The sequence below is a fragment of the Malaya genurostris genome, chromosome 1, assembly GCF_030247185.1.
Source record: "Malaya genurostris strain Urasoe2022 chromosome 1, Malgen_1.1, whole genome shotgun sequence".
In the NCBI taxonomy this organism is placed as follows: Eukaryota; Metazoa; Arthropoda; class Insecta; order Diptera; family Culicidae; genus Malaya; species Malaya genurostris.
Window position 1 is genome coordinate 64,147,465 of NC_080570.1, and position 27,592 is coordinate 64,175,056.

Below are 27,592 nucleotides of genomic sequence, written 5' to 3' on the forward strand. Positions count from 1 at the left end.
TACGTGCTAATGAAAAATCAATCGAGAATTATTCCAAATACATGTAGTTCAAAGGTTTTTCATTAAATTTGCACACTTCAACAAAAAGAAATTAGCAGTAACTATTCTGGACTAAATATTCATCACAAAAAAACTGTCTGGCAGCTCCTTTCATCATTAACGACAGCGGACGTTTTCCAGCCGCCGTAGCGGCTTGTACTCTTTCACCCTCATTGTTTGACAGAAAGAGTCAGAAAACGGATGTACGAGTACGTTCATTCTCTTGCTAGTCTTAACGTGGTGTAAAAGTGCCTGCTGCGAAAAATCATCTTTTGTCCCGGAAAAGCGCGAAAATGGCCGATGAATACTTCTATGGTAAGTGAAAAGAACTTTCTATTAATTTTCCGATAGTTGAAATCGCTGTGTGAGGTGTAAATCGAGAGATATTACTGATAAACGGAACGTTGCAAGTCGGCGTCTCCCGCTGCCATTTCATAATGGGCTAGAATGGCTGCCGAATAGCAAACTGATGCCTGTCTCAAACAATTTTACGTTTATTAAACACGATTATTAGTACTAAATTTCCTTTACCGCATGAAATTTCATATTTTAAAAAGAATTTGCGTTCGATCGGTATCTGTCATCCGACTTGTCGGAGTGTTCTTTTTTGAGTTGGCGCTATGCATTTTTTTTGCCGGTCCGGCCTCTACTCACCCTCTTCAACATCGTATAGTTGTATTGAGCAAACTGTGAATCATGTTAGGGCATCAAGCGTGGGAAACCCTAATGCCCCGTTTACACTTCTGCTGGCTGCCAGCATGCTGGTGTCAGTGTACTGCCCTCTTAGGAAAAAACGTTCAACTGTGGTCCAATGATCCAAAGTATTAGACCAACGAAGGACCACCGTTGAACGTTTTTTTCCTAAGAGGGCAGTACACTGACACCAGCATGCTGGCAACCAGCAGAAGTGTAAACGGGGCATAAATTGTTTATAATCTGAATTTCAAATACCTACTAATGGAAAAAGCGCGAAGGATTGCAGTAAATGTTTAAAACCATAAATTTTTGTTTCGGCTGTTCACATTGTTGATTTGTTTATATGTTTGCAATTATCATTATTTGTTTTATAAAAACAGTTTTACATGTGCATTTCTAGGTTAATGCGTTATTATATTTGCCTCGTCATTTGCATGGTTAGACATCTTAGTTTGGTTAGGAGAACGATATTTAATAAATGCAAATTGTGATGGCTCTTATTTTGAATGGAACTAATGAGATTTATTTTTTTTTCAGGAGCTACCTTGAAAGAGGGCAGCAAGACGGTGACCTGGGATCCGGACAACAAAGCAGACGGTTATCCAAGGACACATAAACTAATCATCAAGCAATGCATTCTCGGCCACGAGGCAGCAGCTGACGAGTTCAACGTGGTACAGGTTGAGACCATGACTATCCGGGACACGCTGCGTACTCCAATCGCTGTGCTGAAGGTTGGTGAATCACGACAGTGTCGGTTGGATTTGGAGTTCTCCGATTCACCTGTCACGTTCACGTTGATCGAAGGCAAAGGACCGGTGCACATCCACGGACAGCATCTGCTCGGTTCGCTAGTTGAAGAGTTTGAAGATATGGAAGAAATGGAAGAGGAGGTACCAGAAGAAGAGGAAGATGATGAAGATGACGATGAGGAAGGTGGCCCACAGAAAAAGAAGCAAAAGTTGACGAACAATTCCAAGGGTAAACCAAACGCTGCTCCCGCTGGGAGCAATAGCGCCAAAAATAGCAAAAAGAAATAAACTGGTTCTTCCTTGGGATACTAACAGAATAAGATTCGCAGTATGTGAGTTATATTCGTTCCTGTATTTTCCTCGAGCATCTCTCCTTTTTAAGTACACATAAACAAAATACACATCTAAAGCAACACATGCAACCAGTAACGATTGTAAACGAGTTAATGTGATAACACAGACACTCAAGTATATATTCTATCGTTCCTTTTCCATCCGAGAGTCATACAGAAGGAATGAAGGAACCAATTCCTTCGATTGAAACTAAAATGCATAACATAAAAGTAAAACTGTAGATTGTAAGATAACTCACGACGCCCGCACACTGCTCTGTGTATTACTTTTGTATAGTTTTCGATTCATGCCTGCCTGTGTTTGGGTAAGTTTGTCTTTACCCAAACGACAGTCTTATAAAAATTAGGAGCCATTAACATAAGTTTACTATGCCAGAACGGAATAAAACTCAAGAACAATTTACAGCCTTGACGTAGCATTAACTTTTTTTTTCTAAACTGAAAATGAACAAATCGGTTTTGTTTTGCTCAATATTTGTTTAGATGGTTTTCCGAAATCTAATTCCTAAATCTACGGCTGGCTGACATTTGGCACAGTTAAGCAAGTCAGGTTGCGACGAAAAGTTACAAAAGGAAATCAACTCAGGGCGGTAACGGAGCGATAAGGAGGTACAACAAAATGTGAAGAAATAAAGAATAAAAATTAACTTAAGTGAGTTTGTATTGCTAACCGAAAACTTGAACGCTTCACGTAAAAAAGAGACGGTACTATCGCCCCTATCCTGTACTTCGATCGAATCGGAATACACAGGCCTTTTTATGCGGATCCTTTCTACGCGGTTTTTCAACGCGAATTTCCAGTTACATAATTTTATTTACGCGGATTTCCCAAGTTTCGCAGTAGGTATCCCGCGTAAAAAACCTCAGTGTATTTCGATCGAATGTAAAAATTTACGTTCTGTAATTCGATTGAGTGGTACTTTTGTAAGCAAAATTCGAATTTTTCATACTAAAGCCTAATTTCGAAAGCATAGCCGACACAATTCCGTTCACGAATGCCAATCTTTTTCCACATTCGTGAAAATACTGTGAATGTTCGTCCCAGTATTGGCGTCCATGAACTGAACCGGCACATAACCTGATCGATTAGATGTCAAGAGGCCTTAACTCGAATTAGTTGGAATTGACATTAACGTTTGAATGATACATAATCGAAACTCATTTTGTTTAAATTTCATCTGGACATCGTCTACAATTATGTCTCTGAAGACTTTCTCGCCTCTTCTGGAACTCCAAAAGGAAGTCATCTGGGTCCTTTAATTTTCCTACTTTACTTAAATGATTTCAATTTTTGTCTAGGAGGTCCACGAGTATCGTTTGCCGATTTTCTAAAATATGTATAATAAAATACGCAACTGTAAGGATGCTGCCTCTCTTCAACGACAACTGGAGAACTCAGAATGGTTGGAAATCAATGGAATAAAATTGAACCCGGAAGTGTTCAATCATTCCGTTTCTGGGGAGTCTTTCTCGATAAGCAATTCATGTTTAAACATAATTATGCAAACAACGTTATTGCGAAGGCACCTCGCTGCTTGAGGATTGTAATATGAATAGCCAAAGCACTTCACAGACATCCCTATGTCGGCCAGATTTGATTTTCATATACCATTCCAAGAGAAAAAAACTATGTTTTATTTTTATAAAAATAGTAACTTTCGTTTATTTATTTATTTATTTAGGTATAATCAACAGACATAATATGGTCCCTCCTATTGGTTGGTGGGCTTGACGGTATTGCAAACATCATCACATACAATCAATTAGCGTTACAATTTGATAAAGATATGCGTTACAGCTTTTAGTTTCATAATTGAATTAAATGAATAACATATGGAACGACTTGAATAAGATGTTGATTGCATTACGCTCCAACATCCGGGGTTGGAGAGGCCGGTAGGGCTTAACTGAGCTCTTTTTTATGTTTTATTTTCATACTACCGGCCCTTATTACCAGTGAGAAGTGAGAATTAAGTGGAGTAGTCGTATCCCAATTGGGTTTCACGCGATGACAATAAATGAACGGTAAATCGAGTCCATCTTTGACGTTTATTGGTGGTTTGTGTACCATGGAATACTGTGGAATGAAATAGAATATTGTAGAATAGAATGAACTAATAATAATGACCGAACCAATGAGAAAACCACTGATAGCTGTCAAAAAATGTTCATCCAGTTTATATTGTGAGGATGTATCGTTTGGGACCTGATGGGTGGGATGATGTGTGAGTGAAGTGTAAGCACAGACTAACAGACATGACAGTATGAGTAAATTCTTATAAAAATAATTTTTCGTGATGCACTAGTTCCACCTATATTGTACTGCGCGAACTATTTACTATCGGTACACCCCTTGTGTTATGTAAAAGTTAATTTACTAGTTGGTTCCCCCTCGTTTGTCAACACCGATCAGCTGCTTGCAGGGATGCCTGATTTCATCGTAATATTTGGAAATGAATCGTCACAGTAAATTATTATATTACGTTAATTATATATTAAACTTTTTAGCGATGTTGGAAGGTAACCATTTATTTTTCTCAACATTGTTCATCTAGACTATTTTTTATTGTGTTGGTAATTTTCACCCGAAATTAAGTGGCGGCAGATCAGAAGCAAGTAAATATTGCCACTAAACGGGTTCGATTTTGTATTGCGTTGAAGGATGAGAGGTAGGCACAATTTTGTATATAGTTTTGGCAATATGTATTAAATCTGTATCCTGCATGAAATTCGCATACAAATGCAAATACATATCAATACATTACAGGTAATTCTGTATAAATGGCAACTCTGTTGGTAAATGAAAAAAATAAACACAGTCTAGATGACAGACAGGATGTTTTTGATAGGGTAACGTGGCGCCATCATGACACATGTGAGTACTGTCCCAAATAAAGGAATATTCGAAATGACAGTTAAAATGATTGAAGAATCTAATTTGAGTGTCCTGTCTGTTAGTCTGTGGTGTAAGAGTAAGCATGTAAGTGTAAGCATGCAAGAATGGTAATAAAGGCCACCGTTTCAGCTCAGGACTAACGATCGACCATTAGAAGAGATAGAAATTGGGTAACGGTACCCCCATTCATCTCAAATCCATTAGTCATTTCATATACGAGAACCACTAGTTAGAGTGAGATCTGTTATCTCTGTTTGATAGATTAATTTCAAGAGTAACATGAAATTTGGAGCATTTTGCTTCGTTAAAATAGCAGTATTGAACCATTTCCGAACTACTTTTATGCGCCATTGCTTCTTACAGACGAGGTAAAGATTTCGAATTCGATTTTATCACAATAAACTTATTGAAAGTCGAGTAATCGGTAAAATAACATGGTGACTCTACTATTGAGATGACTAAAGGCACACAAATTTTAGTTAGAATCTATTAGAATAGAAATAGTAACTCAATGTTGTGATGCTTGTGGAATACATGTAGGTATGTATGCATGTGTGTATGCGTGTGTGCCTGTTTGTATGTATGTGTTTTTTGTGTGTACAATATACATTATACCGTTCCCTCGGGTGCGTTGTATCAAATTGGTTGTGATGCATTTCGATTGTGAGTCAGTGTACACCAGATGTTCAAAAGTGTCTGAGCGGTAATGCTGTCAAGGATCAACCGAAGATAACGAAATGTGAACATGCTGTAGCAATACTAACAAAACCCAAGTGGTAATATCATTTAAATAAAAACGCATGTCCTCAGTTCTTATCCGTCAAACCATGATGAGCTGCTCTACAAAGATCAAAGAAACACTAATTTTTTTTTTTTTTTTTTGGAAACGAATGACTGGATGAGGAACAAGAAATACGAAAAAGCTGAAAGAATTAGAAAAGAATATTGGAAACAACATAACATGCCAGCAAAAGTACGGAGTGAAAAATGACAACAAAAACACTTACGAATCACAGCTGAATAGAACACTAGAATTAAGGTAAAACAGAATGCAAACTATGACCAAAGGTAAGAAAACCAACATAAATAAATAATAAAAACTGTTGGGTAATAATAAAATTTCCTCATATTGAAAGAGGCGTTTATATGGCGCGCATGCGCTAATTCGGCCTGATACAAATTAACGGGGAGGGCAATACATTTTGGACAGGGCTGTAAAAAGCTGATTGGAACCCTTTTCCCACCAAAATGTAATATAAGGAAACTATAAGGAAATCAACAGACATAATATGGTCCTAATGATAATTTCTAGTAATATATAAACAAATTTCAAGTATCCTACTGCGTGATAGATTGAAGTCAAATCCTGATGAAACGCGGTTGAATGATCACTTCAAGCCAATAATAGCATTGTTAGCACCGTAGTTAGTTCGTCGTAAAGGAAGTCGAAGAAATGCACTGTTGCAAAGAGCCCGGGGTAGGACGTTGATATTAATTTCGTGGAGCAAAGCAGGGCAGTCAACCCTATCGGTCAGAACATCTGCTATCAATAAAGCACGTGCAACATCTCGACGAACTTGTAGTGTATCGAGACCGATTAATAACCCGCGATTCTCGTAGCTTGGTAGTTGCTGAGGATTGTTCCACGGTAAGCGCCGTAGAGCGAAGCGAATGAATCTGCGTTGTATCGATTCGATTCTATGAGCTCCGTTCATGTAGTGAGGGTTCCAAACGACAGAACAGTACTCCAGGGATGAACGAACAAGCAAGCAAAACGAAGATTTTAAACAGTGCACGTCTGTAAAATGTTTAGCCATCCTCATTACAAATCCTAGGTTGCGAGAAGCTTTAGAAACGATATAGCTGATGTGTTGCTTGAATGTCAGTTGCTCATCGAGAAAAACACCAAGGTCTTTAACACACGTCGTTCTGACTATCGGGGATCCTTCCAGAAAGTAATCAAAATGAAATGGCTCTTTCTTCTTCGAGAACGTGATGGTCGAGCATTTGTCAGGATTCAATTTCATACGGTTTACTTTACACCAAAGCGAAGCTCAACAACTGTCGTTGAAGAAAATCTGCATCTACTGGGCTTCGAATGTAATAGTAGATCTTAACGTGATCGGCATACGATAGACGAGGGCCCTCTAGAGTAAAGTTGACGTCGTTGAAATACAGTAAAAATATTAAAGTCCCGAGATGGTTACCCTGCGGAATTCCGAACGAAGCGATAAACTCATTGGAAACGTGATCGCCGATTTTCACTGCTAAACGACGATCTATAAGATATGACTGCAGCCATCGAAGGATGTTAGAGCCGAATCCAAGTCTTTCCAATTTAGCAATTGTTATATTGTGTTTTATTATATCAAAGGCAGAAGAGAGATCGGTTTAAATAGCGTCTGTTTGTAAACCTTTTGAATGACAATAGGTTGGTGGTTGTGGGACGCTTAGACATAAAACCATGTTGAGTGTCAACAATATATTGCTTGCAGTGGTTGAAAATCGTTGCCAGAATAACCTTTTCAAACAGTTTAGGAACTGCACTAAGCGATGTGATGCCACGATAATTGTTCACGTCTTTTTTGTCACCTTTCTTATACACTGGGAACATAAAAGAAGATTTTTATAAGTTGGAAAACACTTCTTTAGAGAGTGACATCCGAAATAGTCGACAAAGGGGAGCAATTACACCAGTCGAGCAATTTTCCAATATAACTGCCGGTATGCCGTCAGGGCCAGAGGAGGTAGGCGACTTCATGCAAGCGATTGCCGTCCGAATCGAATCCTCGTCAATATGAATGAGACTTAAAAAATTATTAGATTCTGGAACGTTAAGCGCGGCGAGTGGAGAGTTAGTTCGTTGACAATATACGTAATAAATTTTATTGAAGATTCCTAATTTTAAATAAATTGTCCGTTTTTTTGTTTCGCGCTTAGGAACTTTACTATTTGGTTCTATTTCGTAATGATGATTTTTAATTAACCATGAATCCTCCACATACTTCACAGGGTCAAAGATTTGGGGCTTGAGCGGTTAGTGGAATAAAACGTTTCTGAGCGGTTAGTGGAATAAAACGTGTTCATCGTTCACCTAATGTTCCCCACGTGTCAGATTCTGCACGATTTACATTTCACCTTGTAGTGAACTTCAAAATGTTTTCAGAATTAAATAAACTGAAGCCTAAATTAACTATTTGCATAGCTGAGTTTTTTTTTCGAATGAAAAATTCAACGAATGCAATCACTGTGAGAATTGGACCAATGGAAATCTATATAGTTCATGGGGTCATGATGAAAAGAATGTATTTTCTTTCGTATGAAATTTCATAAAGCCAAAAAAATGAGTATGTTTGGTAAAATGGATTTTCTACTTGTGCATCAATCGATATGATTCATTGTAGATCTTATTAACAATAGTTTATTTTGCACGAAATTTTAACTTTCAAGACGTTGCATACATTGTTGATAATCATGCACTTACTACTTAGTTCTAGTTCTGAGCTTATAAAAATACGCAATGCACATTTGGAGATAGATGGTTTGTAATTCTCGCAATCTCTTGTTTGTGTAATGAAGTTACATTTTAGTACGTTACGAACAATTACTGTGGCGCTTTTATGTTTAGTTAATGATCCAAGTTACAAGGCGATCCGGCTCGAATAAGGCTGGTCGGTCGTAATGCAGGACGTGGGCCACGGGTTTAACATTGAGAGATTTACTTTGCAACCAAACGTAAACATATATGAAACCAAAGCCGAAATGTGTTTTGCTAACCTTTCGTTTTCTACCAGCCTACTGGTCTGAATGGGATAAACAAAATTTCGAATAGGATAACAAGCTATGCGCGCTTGTGGAATACGACATAAAACCTATAAAACAATGTTCTGTTAAATAAAATGTTCAATCAGAGTAGAGTACTGTTTGATTGTTCTTTAGTTTGGCGTCGGCATTGTCTTCAACCGTTCAAATGCAGCTTTCTCCAGAGCCTCACGATGATCGGGATGGGCAACATGGATCAACTCGTAGGCTCGCTGGCGCAAAGTTTTGCCGAATAGATTTGCGATTCCGTGCTCGGTGACGATGTAATGAACGTGAGCTCGGGAAGTTACAACACCAGCCCCTGGAAAATAAACCAATCATCTTAATCATATTCCAAAGATGGTCCTACAATGAACTTACCCAATTTTAGTGTGGGTACAATCTTGCTTTGTCCTTTATTGGTGATCGATGGTAACGCAATAATGGGTTTACCCTTGCCATCGAAACCTTCAGCAGCGCCGCGAATGAAATCGACCTGTCCGCCGAATCCAGAGTACATTCGTGTACCAATCGAATCAGCGCACACCTGACCAGTTATATCTACTTCTATTGCGGAATTTATGGCAGTCATCTTTGGATTGCGGGCGATTATGCCCACGTTGTTAACGTAGTTAATTTCCAACATTTCTGAAAAGTGAAAAATCAACTACGGTTCGCTCATACTGTTACAACTAACTTCTACACTTACCAATGAATGGATTATTATTGACGAAATCGTACAACTTCTTAGTGCCGATCAAGAAGGAACCAACGATTCGTCCTCGGTGGTAGGTTTTTTTGTCGTTTGTGACGCAACCCTTATTGACTAGATCCACTACGCCTCCGGCGAACATTTCAGAATGGATGCCAAGGTCCTTGTGGTTGTGCAGCGCATTCAAGACCGCATCCGGAATGTTACCGATGCCCATTTGTAGAGTGGCACCGTCCTCGACTAGATTTTCCGCAATCAAATGGCCGATCTTGTTTTCAACTTCGGAAATACCTTTGCCTCCATGCTCCGGCAACGGAATATCCACGTTGACTGCGAAATCAAAATGCGACTCGTGGATGATCGAATCTCCGAACGTTCGGGGCATTTGTTTGTTCACCTGAGCAATTATGACCTTGGAGTTCTCTAGTGCCGCCCGCACACAATCGACGCTAGTTCCTAGAGTGGCATAGCCATGCTCATCTGGAGGCGAAACTGAAACAATTGCCACATCGGGTTGGATCAACTTGCGGCGGAACAGGATGGGAATTTCGTGCAAGAAGATCGGAATGGCATCACCACGGCCTTCTGCAACAGCCGCTCGTACGTTTCCACCCATGAAGGTGGACTTGGAACGGAAAATGTCCTTGCATTCGGGAGCACAGTAGGATGCCGGACCTTCGGTGTGCATATGCACCACGGTGATGTCACGCAGATTGTTCTCCTTGCCATGATTTGTCATCGCATTGAGCAGGTGTATCGGAGTGGCAGCCGCACCCGAGGCAAAGACAGTACTTCCTGTGAAAAAACCAAAAATGTAACAGAATAATAGGAAAAATTAGGCTTCCCTTTTAATAGAACTTTTAAATTGATATTTATTATTATTATTATTATAGATATAAGATTATAGAAATACCAGGTGCACAAGTTTAAAAGGTTGGCTTTTTTGTCAATAATAATCGAGTATTCAAGAATGATAGTAAACCATGTGTTCTTCAAAGTATTGGCTTTCGCTTTTAACACATTTTGTCCGTCTTTTGTGCATTTGATGGATACCATCCCAGAAGAAAGATTCGCCTTTCATTGATTTCCACTCATCGAGCTTTTTTCGTACATCCTCGGAACTTTGAAAATATTGCTCAGTCAGTGTCTGTCCCATTGATGAAAAGAAATGATAATCTGAATGGGCTAGGTCTGGTGAATATGGCGGGTATGCTAGGAGTTCTCAACCAAGCGAAGAAATTATTCCATAGACCACTTTGGCTCAATGTGCAGAAACGTTGTCATACAGCAGAATGATTTTTTCGTGTCTTCGATGCGCTCATTCTAGTTTTCGATCAATTCGTTGCTCAAATTGATAATTTATTAATGGTATCGGACGGTATTAACTGTTTGGTCTGTTTCAAGAAGCTCGTAGTATACTACTCCCTTCTGATCTCAAAGCAATGCTTTGGTATTACATTTTTCTTGAGGATTTTGACCTTCTGTATCAACAGACTTCGCAGCCGATTCATAGTGTACAATATTCATTGCATCGCTGGTGCTACGATTCTGCTCACACTACGAATCCTAAGAAGGTCTTTTTATACAAGGCTTGGTATAACGGATAAAAAATTCTAAATTCCATTCGGAGCTTGATTCTTGCTTTGATATCAGCTTCAACTTTTTCGCTCTAACAAAACTAATATACTTGATACAGAGCTCACCGACCAGTACAATATTTATCGATGTGATCGTAATAATTTGACTAGCCAGTACCTGCGTGGTGGCGGCGTTTCGATTGGAAGAAAAAAGGGCATTGAGAGTAGCACAGTGTATGTTCAAGGAGCTGACCGTCTTGAGCAGAAGATAGCAGTCCGTGTAACATGCGAGAGCACTGCTTCTGTCATTTGTGCTATTTATTTACCGCCGAATACTGATGTCTTTTGTGTGAATGAACTTTACAATAAATTTGGAGACCGTGATAGGGTTGTAGTCTTAGGCGACTATAATTTATCGTTGTTACGCTGGAGCTTGGAATGAGGAAGTTGGGTGTCTACTGCCGAACAACGCGTCTTCAGATCATGAACATTTATTAGTGGAAACTATGATTGCCTCCGGTTTACAACAAATTAACTTTTTAACGATCAAGTCGGTGTTGAACAGTCGTTCGCACCGCACGCGTATAGCTCTTGGCTCCTGGAAATTTTTTCTGGCTACTTAGAGTTTCATTGATTCAAGGCTTCAGTCTTTTTCAATGCTACCTGAATCACTAACAGTCTTTTTAAAGACTAACAATTAGTCAGCCTTTCTCAAGGCTATACAAAGAGTGATATTAGAGTGACTAAGTGATACAAAGAGTGATATTAGAGTGACTAAGAAATTATTCAGCCTTTTTTAAGGCTAGCTAGAAGTCTAATCGAAGACTAATTTAGCCTAGTTAATTTAATTTAAAATTTCATTCATTTCAAAAATGCATGCGTCCAACCGGAAAGGCAACAAGCCTAAGGCTAAAAATAATTCAATACGGAATAAATCACAATCCGTTACTCAACATTTTTCTAATAACATTCACGATCTTATAGAATCTGAATGTAAAAATAAAAGACAACGGACGGATTTCCCTTCCGTTGATTCTATGCCGTCTAACAATATTTACGAGATTCTTCCTGAATCCGATTGTAGCGACATAGAAGAAAATTCTTCAAAAATTCCCAAAATGGACGCTTGTCGTTCTGGGAAGAAACATCAATCTATGCCACCAGTGACGGTGATGATTTCCTACTTCAAAGCATTCCGTACTGAGCTTTCTACCTCTCTCCTGGAAGTAAAAGTCTCATTTCAAATCGGACGAAGAGGAGAATGTCGAGTCTTGGTTGATGGATTGGAAGATTACGAACGTCTTGTTCGATATTTGTCCGAGAAACTTCATAAATTTTATTCATATGATATAAAATCAGACAGACCCTTCAAGGCTGTCTTGAAAGGTTTATCAAATGATCAAAGTATTGATGAAATTAAAAATGAACTGAAAGAATTGCTTGGTTTTGCCCCTTCCCAAGTGATACTTATGAAAAAAAGAGCGAATGGTACTTCTAAACCACGCTCTGGAATTTCCCATGAACTTTACTTAATACACTTCAATCGAAGTGATGTAAACAATTTGAAAACTTTAGAAAAAGTACGTTTCATTTCCCACATTAAAATTCATTGGGAACATTATAAACGGCATAATCGTATTGCAAATTTAACGCAATGTCGTCGTTGCCAAGGCCAAAGCCAGGCCCCTCCCGAAATCAGAAACAGAAAAAAATGTGGATAGTGATTTTATGAACTGCTAAAATGCATGTACATATAAAGTTGCCTGCGCATTTAACACAACCTCAGTAGCTAATGGAAAAAAGTACGTTTCTCACTAGAAGCGCTGCTAGTGTCTGCTTTTAGTGTGAAATCTAGGTTTATTTAATTTATGATTGAAGTCAGCGCGAGTTCTTCCAAGGGGCACGAATGTATCAAAGGAGGCTAAATGGGTCAGAAAGATCATGTTTTTCGGAACTTGTACACTTTTGCAGAACCACCTTAAAACAGAAAGGCAAGTATTGGCGTGCATAGATATTGGTACGATCATCAACTAATATGACAGTTCGGGTTTACATCTCATCCAAGTCAGTCGATAAAACAAAATCGCTTACGTTGGGGACAGCAGAAACCAAGTACAGTATTGTGTAGTGAACAATAGACCTCGAAAATGAGTGAACCAAACGAACAAAAGCTACCGTCGGTACGAAAGAATACAATTATTGTTGACTTCAGACAGTGCAAAATTCGACCTTCGATACGAGAACTTGAAGGTTTGCTTAAGGAGCAAATGCATCTTGACATTAAACGTGTGCTTTTACTTCAATGCAATAAGACCAATAATGTTGTTTATATTCAGTTTTATAAAGAGTTGGATGCAATTCAATTCGCTAAAGACAATAATAATGTGCACTATGTGGAGCATGAAAATATCAAGTACAACATTCCGGTATATATGGAACTATGTCCCAATACGGAGAGATTCTCTCTATCGAAAAAGAAAAGTGGAAGAATTTTTTCCCCGGTATTCTAAATGGCGTACGTTTGTTACGCATGCGCTTGAGCAGGCCTATACCTTCTTATGTGACATTCGGTCAGGATACAAGAATACCGTGCAAATCACTTTGTAGGGTCTCAAGCTCAACCCTACTGATATTATGCGGTTGCCCTGAAAGGCTATGTATATTGTTTGCCCTGAAAGGCCACTCTTGCCCTGAAAGGCAATCTGAAATTTTCTCAAGATTGATGTACACTTAAGTCCAATCCTTAATTCATTTATTTTTTGAACTTTACATTAATTTTAATTTAATTCACACGCGGATATAAATAGGTCTGCACTCTGCGATATCTAGACTCACTCTGCCTTCTCATCGGCGTCACTCTTGGCGTCATCTCTTTTGCGCGCTCTTTTGTAGTGAATTTGGCGCGATCTCGTTGTCACTGGAAAACGTCACCACCTTAGTTGCCAGAATATTTGCGAATCACAGCAACCCAATTTCCTGTGATGGTGAAAAGTTTTCAATTTTCAACTGAAGCTGTCGTGAGCGGGCGAACATTCTCCCCGCCGGAAGAGGTTTCTTCATTCTCACGATTTTGAAGATCCGTTGATTCCTCTGCGTTGTCCTCAATCGGAAGCGGACAAACCTTGGAGATGGGACGACGGAAAAGTCCTTTTGAAGTCTGAATGTCCATCACTCTAACCTTTCCTTCTCTTCCTGGGTAAGTTTTCACTATCCTTCCGATCGGCCAAGATTGCGTTGGCTGGTTATCTTCTCTTAAGATGACCATCATTCCTTCACGTAGATTCGGCTGGTTGTATTTCCATTTTTGTCGCACTTGCAGCTGATGCAAATACTCTGAAGACCATCTTCTCCAGAAATGCTGTTGAAGTGATTGAATTCCATCGTGTCAATCGATTGATCTTGACGTCTTCGTATGTTGGTTCTGGTATAGCGGTTAATTCACGTGTGATGAGGAAGTGTCCCGGAGTAATCACTGGAGGATCACTCGGATCGCTGGATTGACCAAATAGTGGGCGAGAATTGAGTATCGCTTCAATTTGAGCCAATACTGTGGCAAATTCTTCGAAATTCAAAGACGTTGTTCTTAATGTTTTTTTCAGATGCGACTTCACACACTTCACATTGGATTCCCAAAGGCCTCCGAAGTTTGGCGCGTGAGGCGGAATAAATTTCCATTCGATTTCTCGTGGCTAACAAAATCCGTTGATGAGCCCTTTGGTTTGCTGATCTCTAAAAAGCTTGAACAATTCATGAAGCTCGTTGTTGGCCCCTACAAAGTTCAAACCTTTGTCAGAAGATATTTGCTCGGGAACACCTCGGCGGCTTACAAATCTCTGCAGTGCTGCAATGAATGCTGATGCTGACAAATCAGATACCAACTCCAAATGAATGGCCTTGGTCATCATACAAATGAAGACCGATATGTAAGCCTTAACTAACACTGGTTTACGGATTCCATGCTTCACATATACGGGTCCTGCAAAATCGACTCCAGTTCGAATAAATGGAGCAGCTGGTATGACACGATTCGCGGGAAGGTTTTCCATCAATTGTTCAACTCCTCGAGGTTTGGCTCGGAAGCACCGCATGCAACTCCTGACGATATGTCGTGCAATGGAACGTAGACTGGAGATCCAATAACGCTGTAAGAAAGCTGCTATTAAACCTGAAGGTCCAATATGAAGATTCTCCTCATGGATTGCTCGCAGCAATAGTTTTACGACTTTATTTTTCCCTGGTAAGAGCAACTGATGTTTTGCGGGATACGGTAGCAATGAATTTTGAATTCTGCCACCTACTCTCAGCAGTCCATTCACGTAGATAGGATTTACGTTTGCGATTGTTTTACACGGTTGTCCCGATCGAATTTTATAAATTTCATCTGCGAACTCACGCTGTTGGATAACACGTACGATGGTGTCCATTGAAGCTCTCATCTCTGCAACACTGATGTCAAGATTTCCCAATCGATCGGCCTTGTTCTTCAGTCTAGCATTGTGGATGAATCGAAGAACATATCCCATTACGCGTTGTAACTTGCGGAATGAACTGAATTTAGTGAATACTGGAAGCATCTCAATCACGGCTGGTACTGCAGCTGCAGTTGAGACTATTCGAAGTTCTGGAATCTCAGCGTCGGTTAACGGGTCTGCTTGATCTGGTTCATAATCACATTTTTTTAAGAAAGCTGGACCGTGCCACCACTTATCGTTCACCTGTAATGCACCAGGAAGTTGTCCTCTGGAAACTATATCTGCTGGATTATTTGAAGTATGCACGTAGCTCCAGGTAGCATTCCACTGACTACAAGATTCATTTATCTCGACTACACGGTTACTCACAAAGACTGGAAGTAGACTGGGCGGTTTTTGAATCCACGCTAATGTAATTTGGCTATCACTCCACAACTTAACCTTCCCGAAATTAAACTTCAAAGCTTGAAGTACCTTCACGATAAGACGTGTTAACAATAAAGCTGCACATAATTCCTTTTTGGGGATCGTTAAAGCTCGAAGCGGCGCAACCTTGGATTTACTGCATAATAGATGATTACTTACGTTCTTACCAAACTGGATACACCTCAAGTACACACACGCTCCATATGCTAATTCTGACGCGTCTGCAAATCCATGCAATTCAACAAGAGACGAATTTGGGAGCATGGTGTATCGAGGAATTCGCATCTTAGGAATATCAGATAACGAGTCTCTAAATATAATCCAAGCATTAATCAACGGCTCCGGCAGTTGGTCATCCCAACCAAGTTTGATAGCCCACATCTTTTGCATAAGTAACTTTGCTATCACTATGACTGGCGATAACAGACCCAATGGATCGAACAACCTAGCAATCTGAGATAGAACATACCTTTTTGTCAATATTTCTGGATTAATCGAATCTGATGTGGGTACAGTAAATAAAAATTCATCAGACGTAGGGTTCCATAAAAGTCCTAGTGTTTTGATGATATCATTGGCACTGATACTCTCGATTTCTATTAATTTCTCTCTCTCATTTTCAGGAACATTCTCAATGACTTCTAACGAATTCGATGACCATTTGTGGATGGAAAAACCTCCACTACTCAAAAGCTCCTTCAACTGCATTTGCTTACAGATAACTTCTGCCTTGGTGTCGGCTCCTGACAAGACGTCATCCACGTAGAAGTCGTTTTCCACAATATCTGCTGCATCTGGATATCGATCTCGTTCATCGATGGCTAACTGCTTCAATGCTCTTGTTGCTAAGTATGGGGCTGATGCGGTACCGTACGTTACCGTCGTCAGTTCCAAAGTTTTCAGTGGCTCCGTTGGACTACTCCTCCAAAACACTCGTTGATATCTGGTGTCTTCGTCGCGTACTCGAACCTGCCGATGCATCTTGATGATGTCGGCTGTAAAAACAAACTGATGACTACGAAACCTTAATATGATACTAAACAGATCACTCTGCACCACTGCACCGACTTGCAGAACATCGTTAAGAGAATTTCCAGATGATGATTTTGCGGAAGCGTCGAAAACTACCCTTAGTTTGGTGCTTGAGCTGTTTGGTCTCAAAACTGCATGATGTGGCAGGTAGTATGTCTGCAAATCATTTGAATATTTTGACTCGTCAATCTCTTTGCAGTGTCCCAGTCTCTGATATTCCTCCATAAACTCAACATATTGCTTGCGTAGGTCTTGACATCTATTTAGCCGTTTCTCTAACATAAAAAATCGTTTGATCGCCATACCTCTCGAATTCCCCAACTCATTTATATTTTCCTTGAATGGGAGTGAAACTACGTACCGTCCGTTGACATCTCGTCGGTGGGTCATCTGGAAATGATCCTCACAAAACTGCTCTGCTTTAGTGGCAGAGGACTCGCCAGTAATCTCTTCTATCTCCCAAAAACGTCTAACTAAAGCATCAAGAGATGATACAACTGCTGCATTAGAATGCACTACTGCTGTTTCCGAATATTTATCCCTTTCGAGATATTCACCGGTCACGATCCACCCAAGCTTCGAGTTGTGAAGCTCTGGTAACTCGTCTGCAAGCTTCAACATTCCTGGTAGAAGAAGCTGCCAAAACATTCCGCAACCAATTAGTAGATCAACTTCGTTCGTACGATGAAATTCTGGATCCGCAAGCTCGAAATTCGGTGGTATTCCCCAGGATGATATGTTAATGTTGGTTAATGGAAGCGGACTTGTCACTTTCGGGAGCACTAGACAGTTGATTTTTGTATGGAATTCAGACACTCTTGACTTGAATTCAACGGTCATTCGCTTGTTTGCTGTAGACCTTTGTCCATTGATTCCGCTTACTGTGACAAAGCTAGGCTTCGTTGGAAGATCTAATAACTTTGCCATTCGCTGTGACACCATGTGTGACATCGATCCGGGATCGATGAATGCTCGACATGGATGTACCCTTTGATGTTTATCGACCACAAGCACTACTGAAGTCATCAACAGGACTTGACTCGCACTCTGTGGTATGCTGGAGGAGCACACAGTGGATTCTTTCGGGTTGGAACTACCTGTTGCAGTAGTTTCTTTTGATGACTGCATCTCCTTTGCTTTTCTATCCAAAGAAACTTCTGGGTGCGATAGGCTTCCCGTCAGATTTTGATTTGCTTTATCATCAGGATGAAGCAATGTATTGTGTCTTGATTTGCAGATCATGCAGCTCTTCTTTGATTTGCATTCTGTTAGCCGATGGCCCTTGCGAAGGCAGTTGAAGCAGACCCTCAACTCCTTTACCTTTGCTAAGCGTTCGTCTATTGTTAAAGCACGAAACTCTTCACATCTAAATGTCGGATGTGTTTTGTTGCACAGATGACACGAATATCCTTCTGTTTCTGGTTGCGTGGCGGCCGCATGTACCTTTGCCAAGTTCTTATCGAAAGAACCCTTGCTATTGCTTGACTGTTTGACGCTTTTTTGTTGCGATAATCCTGCTGTTTCGGACGAAACACACCGTTCGAGAATCTGACATCGCTTTTTCAGAAACTCGACTGTTCCCTTGTACGTAGGGAGCTCACCATACTCCAATGTAGCCTCCCATTGTTTTTTCGTCCCAGTATCCAATGCATCAGACAACAGATTGACAATCATTAGCTCTGAAATTCCCTCTACCTTTTGCTCCATGAAATCTAGATTGTCAACATGACGACAGCACTCTTCTATTAAGTCACGTAGTTGAATGTGGGACTCTTTATTCATTTTCTTCAGCTTGAAGAGCCCACGAATGTGAGTATCGATAATACTCCGCTTGTTCTCGAACCGATCTTCGAGTAACCTCCACGCTCGTTGGTAGTTGTTATCATTGATCGTCTTGATGTCGATTACCCCTGCTGCTGACCCTACAAGCGACTTCTCCAAATGATACAATTTTATAGCATCAGAATCATTGGAGTGCTTCATGAGGTCAGTAAACATGGACTTGAACTTGGGCCAGTTTTCATAACGTCCGTCAAAGACTGGGAGGGGCGCTTTTAGAGACTGCTGCTGGATAATGACTCTCTCTGACCCACGATTAAGCAAAGGAATTGAGTCAGGGGCTGTAGGGATAGTCTTCAAAGTTTGTATACTAACTAACGTCTCGGTATAGAGATCTTCAAACTCCTGGTATTTAATTTCATGAGCTTTCCTACCTCTTCTGTCGACGTAGTCCAAAATCTCGTTGTGATACCTTGAATACTCGTCATAATACGTGAGCAGATTCCGTTCCATCACTTGCAGTCGTGGTAGCGTCAACTGACTCCTATCTTCACGGAGGGAGCTGCGAACGCGGGTCAATTTCGCCTTCACTTGTCCTCGCTTGTAAATTAGCAAACTTAGTGGATTGCTTTCAGCATCTTCATCATCACTGTCTATTTCTGTTTGAAGGTGTTCATCTTCTTCTTTATTCTTTTTGCAGTCTTCTAGCACCTGCACTAGCGGTGTGCGCACGAGCGCCATTTTGTTTTTTCATACGAGTTTTTACACTACACTTTTTTGTTAGTTCTTTTTTGTTTTACACTCGCGATTCCGAAAGTTCCGAATTTAACCGGCACTATCCGGTTCGAAGGACCAAATGTAGGGTCTCAAGCTCAACCCTACTGATATTCTGCGGTTGCCCTGAAAGGCTATGTATATTGTTTGCCCTGAAAGGCCACTCTTGCCCTGAAAGGCAATCTGAAATTTTCTCAAGATTGATGTACACTTAAGTCCAATCCTTAATTCATTTATTTTTTGAACTTTACATTAATTTTAATTTAATTCACACGCGGATATAAATAGGTCTGCACTCTGCGATATCTAGACTCACTCTGCCTTCTCATCGGCGTCACTCTTGGCGTCATCTCTTTTGCGCGCTCTTTTGTAGTGAATTTGGCGCGATCTCGTTGTCACTGGAAAACGTCACCACCTTAGTTGCCAGAATATTTGCGAATCACAGCAACCCAATTTCCTGTGATGGTGAAAAGTTTTCAATTTTCAACTGAAGCTGTCGTGAGCGGGCGAACACACTTGTTACCTATGACAATCAGATCGCCACATGTCAATATTGCCAAAAAGCTGTTCACTACGGTAAGCCATGTCATAAACCGGACAAGGAGACAGCTTGTACGCAAATAGGCCTGATTAAAATATCTTTCAAATAAAAAAAACTAATATGACCTTCAAATTTAGAAGATGTTTTTCGTCACAATCTTGTGGATTGCTCTGCTCTATAAATCAGCTGTTTTTCAAAGAAAGGCGAATCTAACATAGACAACAAATGGGAAAAAAAACAACGATGAATGTTTTGACGTTTCAAATCGTATTTAGAAATTATAGTATATTCTCAATTCAATTTATGATTAGTCGATGAATTGTTAGTTTATTTTCAAAAGGCATGCAAATTTTACCACCTTCCTTCTATGTCCACTGAATAAATGAACATAACGAGTTTCGCTCTTTTTCGATTTGTTTAATTTTATGCTTCCTGTGTGAATTCGAAGGTACGCCTTTGTGCATTTTTTTGTGAAATTGGCTGGTTTTCGCGACTAAGACAAATCTGCGGGTAATTTTATTGTCTCATTTACTATTTCCAGTAGTAAAAGGTTCGAAAACTATCTTAAATAAAGAAACAAAAAATAGCTTCGCCCTTCCTTACTAGCAATTGAAGTATCGCCCTGTTTGTTGGCGTGGAACACGGAGGGCGAAATTTACCTAATCAAATGGAATGACAGTTTTGCCCTTTATAGTTTTTTTGTATTACTACGATTGAGATTTTTGAAGAATCCGAATTTTTAGGCAAAATTGTAGGATTTCGAAGCATTTATTGGTAGGAGAGAGAAACTCGATTTGTTTACTTTTGTCCTTTGAAAAAACAGCTGAAATGTACATTTAGAAGGTTTTAGACATGTGTGACAGAATTTGCATGACAGTAAACGTTAAGAAAGGGAATTTTGGCCGCTTCTTCCAAAACCGAAAACCGGAAACAGGTAAAACCAAGTTAGTATTAAACAACCAACTAACGAGATCTTGAAATTGAAACAGTTTTGAAATAAGTGGAGAAGATTTTTCTGTTTTAGGATTCGTTACTTCTGATGACGATTTGAAATTTTCAACCCTCATCACTTTGCATTTTCGGTCCTAGAAGTGAAAACATGTGTCCATGATGACGAGCAAAATTCTACTGAAATAGTCGTTTTTTTCGCAAAATTTTTCTTGTACCACAAAGAAATGACGAAACATACATACTCGAAGTTTTTTTAACAGTTTCTCGGCAAAAACCAGTAATTCCGGACGAAGAAGGTGTTCTAATTCCCGAAGAAGAATTTGATTTGGTAAACCATAAGTAGTTGTAGTTGAAAATCTAAAAGTTTCGTTTCTACCGGCACTAGCAAAGATGTGTTCGAGAAAGAAAGTCTGTGAAAGTGGTTGCTAGGGTAACAGAGGTATTTTGGCCCACTTCAGGATTGATTTTATTTTGGCCCACTTTATAAAAATATCCACCAAATATTGTAATATCTTTAAAAACCCCTTCCGCAATAGGTAATTTAATGTGATTAGCTTCAAATTGATGTAAAATGAGTTACTTAACATCGATAAAATCCGATGAAATCGATAAAGTTTGTTAGGTGGGCCAAAATATATGAAGTGGCCAAAATACCTCTGTTACCCTACCATTTATCAGATACCACGACTCTGCAACTAAGTTATGGTTTTTTTGTCACTATGCGAAATCCGTCCTGGAATGATACAGGCAGCGTTGCCAGGTTGCCAGATTTGTCTGGCAAATGCCAGATTTGTCTGGCAAATGCCAGATTTTCCTCGTTTCGCCAGACACTCAAACTAACCAGATCTTTTGCCAGATTTTCCAAATTTTCCCAGACTTTTAATTTTTTCCTAGATTTAGTCAGATCTTACTAGATCTTTACGGTTTTGGCCTCTATACGATAGGTGGGGAGACCTTTTTTTTGCTCACTGAAAATGAAGCCCGGCAAAAATTTCCTTGTATATAGGGTAACAGAGGTATTTTGGCCCACTTTAGGGTTGATTTTATTTTGGCCCACTTCGAATAAATATCCACCAAATGTTGTAATATCTTTGAAAAACCCTTCCGCAATAGGTAATTTAATGTGTTTACCTTCAAATGTATGTACCATGGGTTACTTCACATCAATTAAATCCGATAAAATCGATAAAGTTTGTTAGGTGGGCCAAAATATATGAAGTGGCCAAAATACCTCTGTTACCCTAGTAGACCCAGACAAATCCAGATAAATTTTTGAGTTTTGACAGATTTTTGAAAAAATAACCTGGCAACTCTGGATACAGGCACAGAGAACAGACATCCAAGATCGTACAAATTAAAATTCACAAAAGAGTGAAACTTATCCTACAAGACCAAATTCAATGTGTATTGATTCCAAACACTGCAAAGTTACTTAAAGAACGAATGCATCTAGAAGTTCATAATGTTAATGAGATTCAATTCAGCAAGTCGTGTAACTCTGCGTACATTATGTTTAAATGTGAAAGAGATGCAATTGGCACATTGTCGCAAAGCTGATTTACCGGTAGCGACACCTGTCAATAAAAAATGAAACCAAGAAAAGGAGGATTCTTTCGGGAATTTTTATATCGGCAGTAGTGATTGGCAACTTTTTTTATCGTTTATTCAATAGTACAAAAAGATATCAGCAATAAAAGTACACTCGGAGTAGAAGAAAACCGATTTCAAAGTGATTACTACTACTTTTTTTAGTGTGAACTACGATTAAACATGGAAAATCTTCAGAAATGTGTGAAATTGGGTAAGGTTAGGTTTTTTCGGATCAACATTTTTTTAAACAGAAACCAGTGTAATGTTGATTTCGCTACCGGTAAATCAGCTTTGCGACAATGTGCCAATTGCATTCGCTTCAGTTAACAACGAGGTACACAGTGTCGAGCAGAGTTTCCAGGTTATTTTTTCAAAAATCTGTCAAAACTCATCTGGATTTGTCTGGGTCTACTATATATAAGGAAATGTATTGCCGGGCTTCATTTTCAGTGAGCAAAAAAGGTCTCTTCACCTATCATATAAAGGCCAAAACCACAAAGATCTAGCGAGATCTGACAAAATCTAGAAAAATTTGGAAAATCTGGCAAAAAATCTGATTAGTTTGAGTGTCTGGCGAAGCGAGAAAAATCTGCCATTTGCCAGACAAATCTGGCAACCTGGCAACGTTGGTGTCGAGTATGACATCTCTGTATACGCGGTGGACGATGTCATAGAAATTAGAGTGCCTATAACCAGAGTGACGACATCTCATCCGTAATTTTGGCAACAATTCAAAACATTCCATTAGCTTTACATTGAATTGACAGGTCGTTTGCTCGTTTGGAACTGGGAGCTGTCATTCCAAACGAACAGCTGTCGCCACTCTGATTATAGTCACTCTAATAGAAATATAACAAAAAGTAAACAAAGAGATTCTCTCAATGTTACGTCGTTTTGAACATTTTATACAGTTTTGAAAAAAAATACGTTGACTTTCTGAAAAAACACGTTGAAATTTCTTTTTTCTGAAAGTTGATGTAAATAAAATTTTGTGTCAAATTTTCAACAAAGACTATTTTTTAACATAATTGAATTAAACTTTCACAGATCCTATATAATACAATGAATTGTACATTGTATTAAAATAACTTTTTTTACATTTTTTTGTCTACACAATTTTTGAAAACAATTTATTCTTCTCAACATTCTGGACTTTTAAAAATCGGGAGAAACATTGCAATGGAAAATTTGACAAATTTGCATTGGAAAATTTCAAGAGTGTTGACAAATGCGCGCTTCGAAACACCCGGCGCGTATGAAAACTGGTTTTGAATTCATTGCTGGTCGACAATTTTTTCAACGGATTTAAATTCTACGATGTTTTATTTGATATATTTTTCATGATTTTTTTAAATTCCAGAAATGGTAGTCAATTCTATATAAAACTTTGCTGAAGTCGGTGTATAGGGTTTTACCATAAATCAAATAAACATAGATTTCTCACTGTACAATGACACTAACCTCTAGTGACAAACGGGTGTACTTTTTTCCATTTGCTACTGTGGTTGTGTTAAATGCGCAGGCAACTTTTTGCATGCATTTTAGGGGCATTTACGCACCCATTCTCCACCAGACGGTGCTTTTGGTGTCACGGGTTGCTCAACTATCTATGTTTATTTGAAATCTATGTTTATTTGATTTATGGTTTTACGTAGTTGCTGAAGTAGAACGACCTTTGAAAAAGCCATGTGGTTCAGCGGTTATGTAATTGGTTATCCTTGGTTACGTTCACGATCTATCTCTTTATTTCAGACACACACCTAGAGAAGTCGTTTGCTCAGTTCGTCGAGCTGAATCGATTGATATACGACACTCTGCTCTCCGACTGACGGGATGAAAAAAATCATGTCTACTGATTCTGCCTTAAATTGCTACATTCAATTTTCTCGTCGATTGTAAAGCATAGCGTAGGCATATGGGACATCCATACGTTTGTATACAGCTATTGTTGATCATCACAGATTTAGATAATCGGCCGTCATTACATTTCATGTGGCCGTGTAAGCATGGTGTCATTTTTCTTATCATTCTCTATTCATGAGTGATAACAGACATGCTATTGATAATGAGCATATTGTCTAAGCAAATGAAATCCACTTCATAGATTCAATAATATTAAGTACTACTAATTAATAGTACAATAACGATATTAACGTGAGTTTCTGGTCGCGAATAATGTGCTAAGAGTTTGTTCTGAATTATCCATTGGTCATTTTCAATAGAAGTAATAGCGCCCGTCGGTTCAGTCTTAGAATAGACGCTTTAGATAAATGCAAATTAATCCTAATGAAACGTGGATGGCGAAAAGTACAATCCGCCAATTATGACAATTTACATGTCATCGTCATAATTGCTTAGTCTAATTGACATTACATTTCTAAAGCTATTAACGTCAATGCGGGAGAATTGTTCCAATGTACTGTTTACTTCTTTCTTAACAAACTGGTTTAAAATATATCAAGAACAGTGTCTTTTTTTGGAAAAGTTGTTAAAAATAGCTATTTTTCACAACATTTTCGGTGACATTGGATTCAGTCTAGACGGTTATTTTCTCTGTAAAAATGTAAAATTAAAAATTAAACGTTTTTGAACCGATAACAGAAAACACATTCCATTTGACAAATTATACTAGCCTATATTGCTTTATTGTGCTAATAACAATTAATTAAAATCGGTTATCTAACCAAATGGATTACGTAACTATGGAACGAACAGGAGAATGCACACATTAAAGCAGTGAATAGCATCATTCACCTGCCGCGATGACATAGAAGAAACAACCTTCTAAATGATTCAGTAGCATTCGAAATGAGATAAGAATTCTCCCTATAGTAATGTGATGTATTGAAGTTTATTTTGAATTATCGATGTGGACTTCGAAACACAACGATAACGAATACTTGTAAAACTAAGAAAAGAAAATGAAACACGAAGACGGCATACAGCATGGAATTCCTAGTTTCCAATAATATCAGCTGTAATTGACGCTTAGCGTTCCCTCATTATGAACATATTGGATTATGTACCATATTTTTGTTATGCGTAAACATATGATAGGTACTTGAACTAAACATACTGGTTATTCTTATCGGACGTCAGTTTAGAGCCTTTTCATTATCAGTAACCATGTGTGTGACTGTATAACATCATGTTAATTAAACAGAACGCTGTCATAACGCGGTTTATATTTGGTAGGATTTCTATCAACACTCATATCCATGTTACTCGTCAAGGTCAAGGTAACTCTGAACTTATTCCGGAAATCAAGTTCACGAACCTGATGCGCCATTTCGACACTTGGTTCGAAACTTACGCATATCGCTCTCGATCTATTTTAAGATTCATGCCGGACCACAATTTATGGTGCATCACATGAAACTGTTGCGAGTGATATGAAAGTCGTGGTACTCACATGATTCCTATCCAAATAAATGTAGAGCATCGACAAATGAACTATTGAACTCGACTGATAAGTGGAAAAGTCCATTCCAAAGGTTCGTGACTGCCCACGAATGCAATCAGCAAGCAAGGGAATTGACCTTATTTATTTGCTATATAGACTTGGAGCGAGCCTACAGTCTGGTTCTAGATAATAAAAAATAGGCACGGGAATGAAAAAAGGATTGCGTAACGATTTTACTGTACGCGGTGGTAAACCCTGACGTCAAATTCCTCGCACTCTCAGGGACATCCAGTTGTCAGTTCCTAGTTTATTACTAACCTGACTTGATGACTTTGACCGCTTCCTCGGCAGTAGTGTAGGTCGGCTTTCGATCCAGTGGCTGGGATATTTGGTTGGAATAAGTATAGTAACTGTTTGCCTGGGAACTAGCCACGATAGCAGCAGATTTCCCGAACCGGGGAGCAAATCGAAGCGCCAGTGTACTCATTATTTCTTATTTTACGCAAAATCAGCTTCTTCCGCAATCAGATCACGATATTCCTTTTTTATCACAGAACACGAGGACACTTTCTTGTGGGAATACGAAAGTGGTTGAATTGAATTAAATTCAATTGACAGAGAAGCTTATTTATTGTTACTGGAACGTCTGCAGGAAGTGAACTGCCCCTGTGCTCAGCACAAATAATTCCGTCTCCACAATAAATACCACTACCGCAACAAACACGACTGGTCGGAGGAAATTTTAGGCCACACCACAAGCTACGCATACATGCAACCAGAGAAATAATATGTGCCACGAAAAGTGCCAAAAAAGCACACCACTGCTCCAAGTACCGCAAACAACTGCGAAACAGCAGAAAGAGCGCGAGAGTAATTTGCTGTCAGACTACAAATCATAAGTGTTGCCAACTTAATTTAGTGTGTTTCAATGAACTTCTTTTGAAATCTGTGATATTCAAAAATCCAAAGAATCAGTGAAATGGAAAACTTTCGGTTAAAGATAACTACAATTAAATGCTTTTGGTATAGTTTTTTAGTTCCAATCATAACACCCGCGAAACTTTTATTTGACAAACGAACAGCAGTAATAGGTATTGTAAATACATGATGGATGATGGCAACAAATATCTTGTGATTTAACATGATACATTTGTGTGCGTATTATACTGGAGCTTCATTGAATGAAAACAAATGAGCTTTCCGAGCTTTCACATTTTGCGCCACACATTTGTTTATGTGCGTTTTATGAAAACGATGAGTAATCTGTGCTTTCAACTACACGGTCTGTTCGATAGATCGGATTTTATTAAATTTTGTGATCAACTTCAAAATCTGGTTTTATTTTGAAATGATTTGGTTTTTATTAGAGAATTCGGTAAAAAATTCGTCTTTCAGCTAGAAATTAGTTACTCATGGTTTAAGAAAATATATTCCAAACACGGTTTGCTTTCATATGTGTGCTGCCCAAATCTCGCAGTGTTTCTAACTAAAGTAAATGTATTCAACTAAGGAAAATGTATCTAAGCTAAATGTACAAATCTTTGGGTAAACCACCCAACTAACTAAAAGTTCGTATAACAGGGACTGATTATCCACACTTGAAAGTTCGCCCGTGGCAACCGAACGAACTTTTAAGCTGCTTCTAGAATACATCGTTCAGCTTCTATGCACCGAAAAAGTTCACACTAAACATTTAATATATTTATACACTTTGCCTGGATTCCTTCAATGTGATCCTTGAAAGTGAGTTTTTTGTCATACGTTAAACCTAAGTATTTAGCTTGATCAGACCATGTCA

At 38.9% G+C, this 27,592-nt stretch overlaps 2 protein-coding genes across 2 annotated transcripts; one reads left to right on the forward strand and one right to left on the reverse strand.

The window, feature by feature from the left end:
* The first annotated feature begins 220 nt into the window (after window positions 1-220).
* LOC131440290 (nucleoplasmin-like protein) lies at window positions 221-2,487 on the forward strand. Its single transcript, XM_058611422.1, has 2 exons — window positions 221-354; window positions 1,273-2,487. The coding sequence occupies exons 1-2, from the start codon at window positions 333-335 to the stop codon at window positions 1,773-1,775; spliced, it is 525 nt and encodes a 174-aa protein (XP_058467405.1). The 5' UTR covers window positions 221-332; the 3' UTR covers window positions 1,776-2,487.
* Window positions 2,488-8,134: 5,647 nt separating this feature from the next.
* Window positions 8,135-26,644, reverse strand: LOC131440291 (4-hydroxybutyrate coenzyme A transferase). Its single transcript, XM_058611424.1, has 4 exons — window positions 26,113-26,644; window positions 9,247-10,044; window positions 8,919-9,185; window positions 8,135-8,859 (listed from the first exon to the last, which is right to left on the reverse strand). Exons 1-4 carry the CDS (start codon window positions 26,279-26,281, stop codon window positions 8,672-8,674), a joined length of 1,422 nt encoding a protein of 473 aa, XP_058467407.1. The 5' UTR covers window positions 26,282-26,644; the 3' UTR covers window positions 8,135-8,671.
* Between the last annotated feature and the right edge of the window lie 948 nt (window positions 26,645-27,592).

Excerpts from the sequence above, each read along its gene's own strand:
- LOC131440290 (XM_058611422.1), top strand. The coding sequence starts at position 333 with ATGGCCGATGAATACTTCTATG. Across the intron at positions 355-1,272 it reads GGCCGATGAATACTTCTATG|GAGCTACCTTGAAAGAGGGC; the intron begins GTAAGTGAAAAG and ends TTTTTTTTTCAG.
- LOC131440291 (XM_058611424.1), bottom strand. The coding sequence starts at position 26,281 with ATGAGTACACTGGCGCTTCGATTTGCTCCCCGGTTCGGGAAATCTGCT. Across the intron at positions 9,186-9,246 it reads CAATAATAATCCATTCATTG|AAATGTTGGAAATTAACTAC; the intron begins GTAAGTGTAGAA and ends TTCACTTTTCAG. Across the intron at positions 8,860-8,918 it reads TGTACCCACACTAAAATTGG|GGGCTGGTGTTGTAACTTCC; the intron begins GTAAGTTCATTG and ends TTTATTTTCCAG.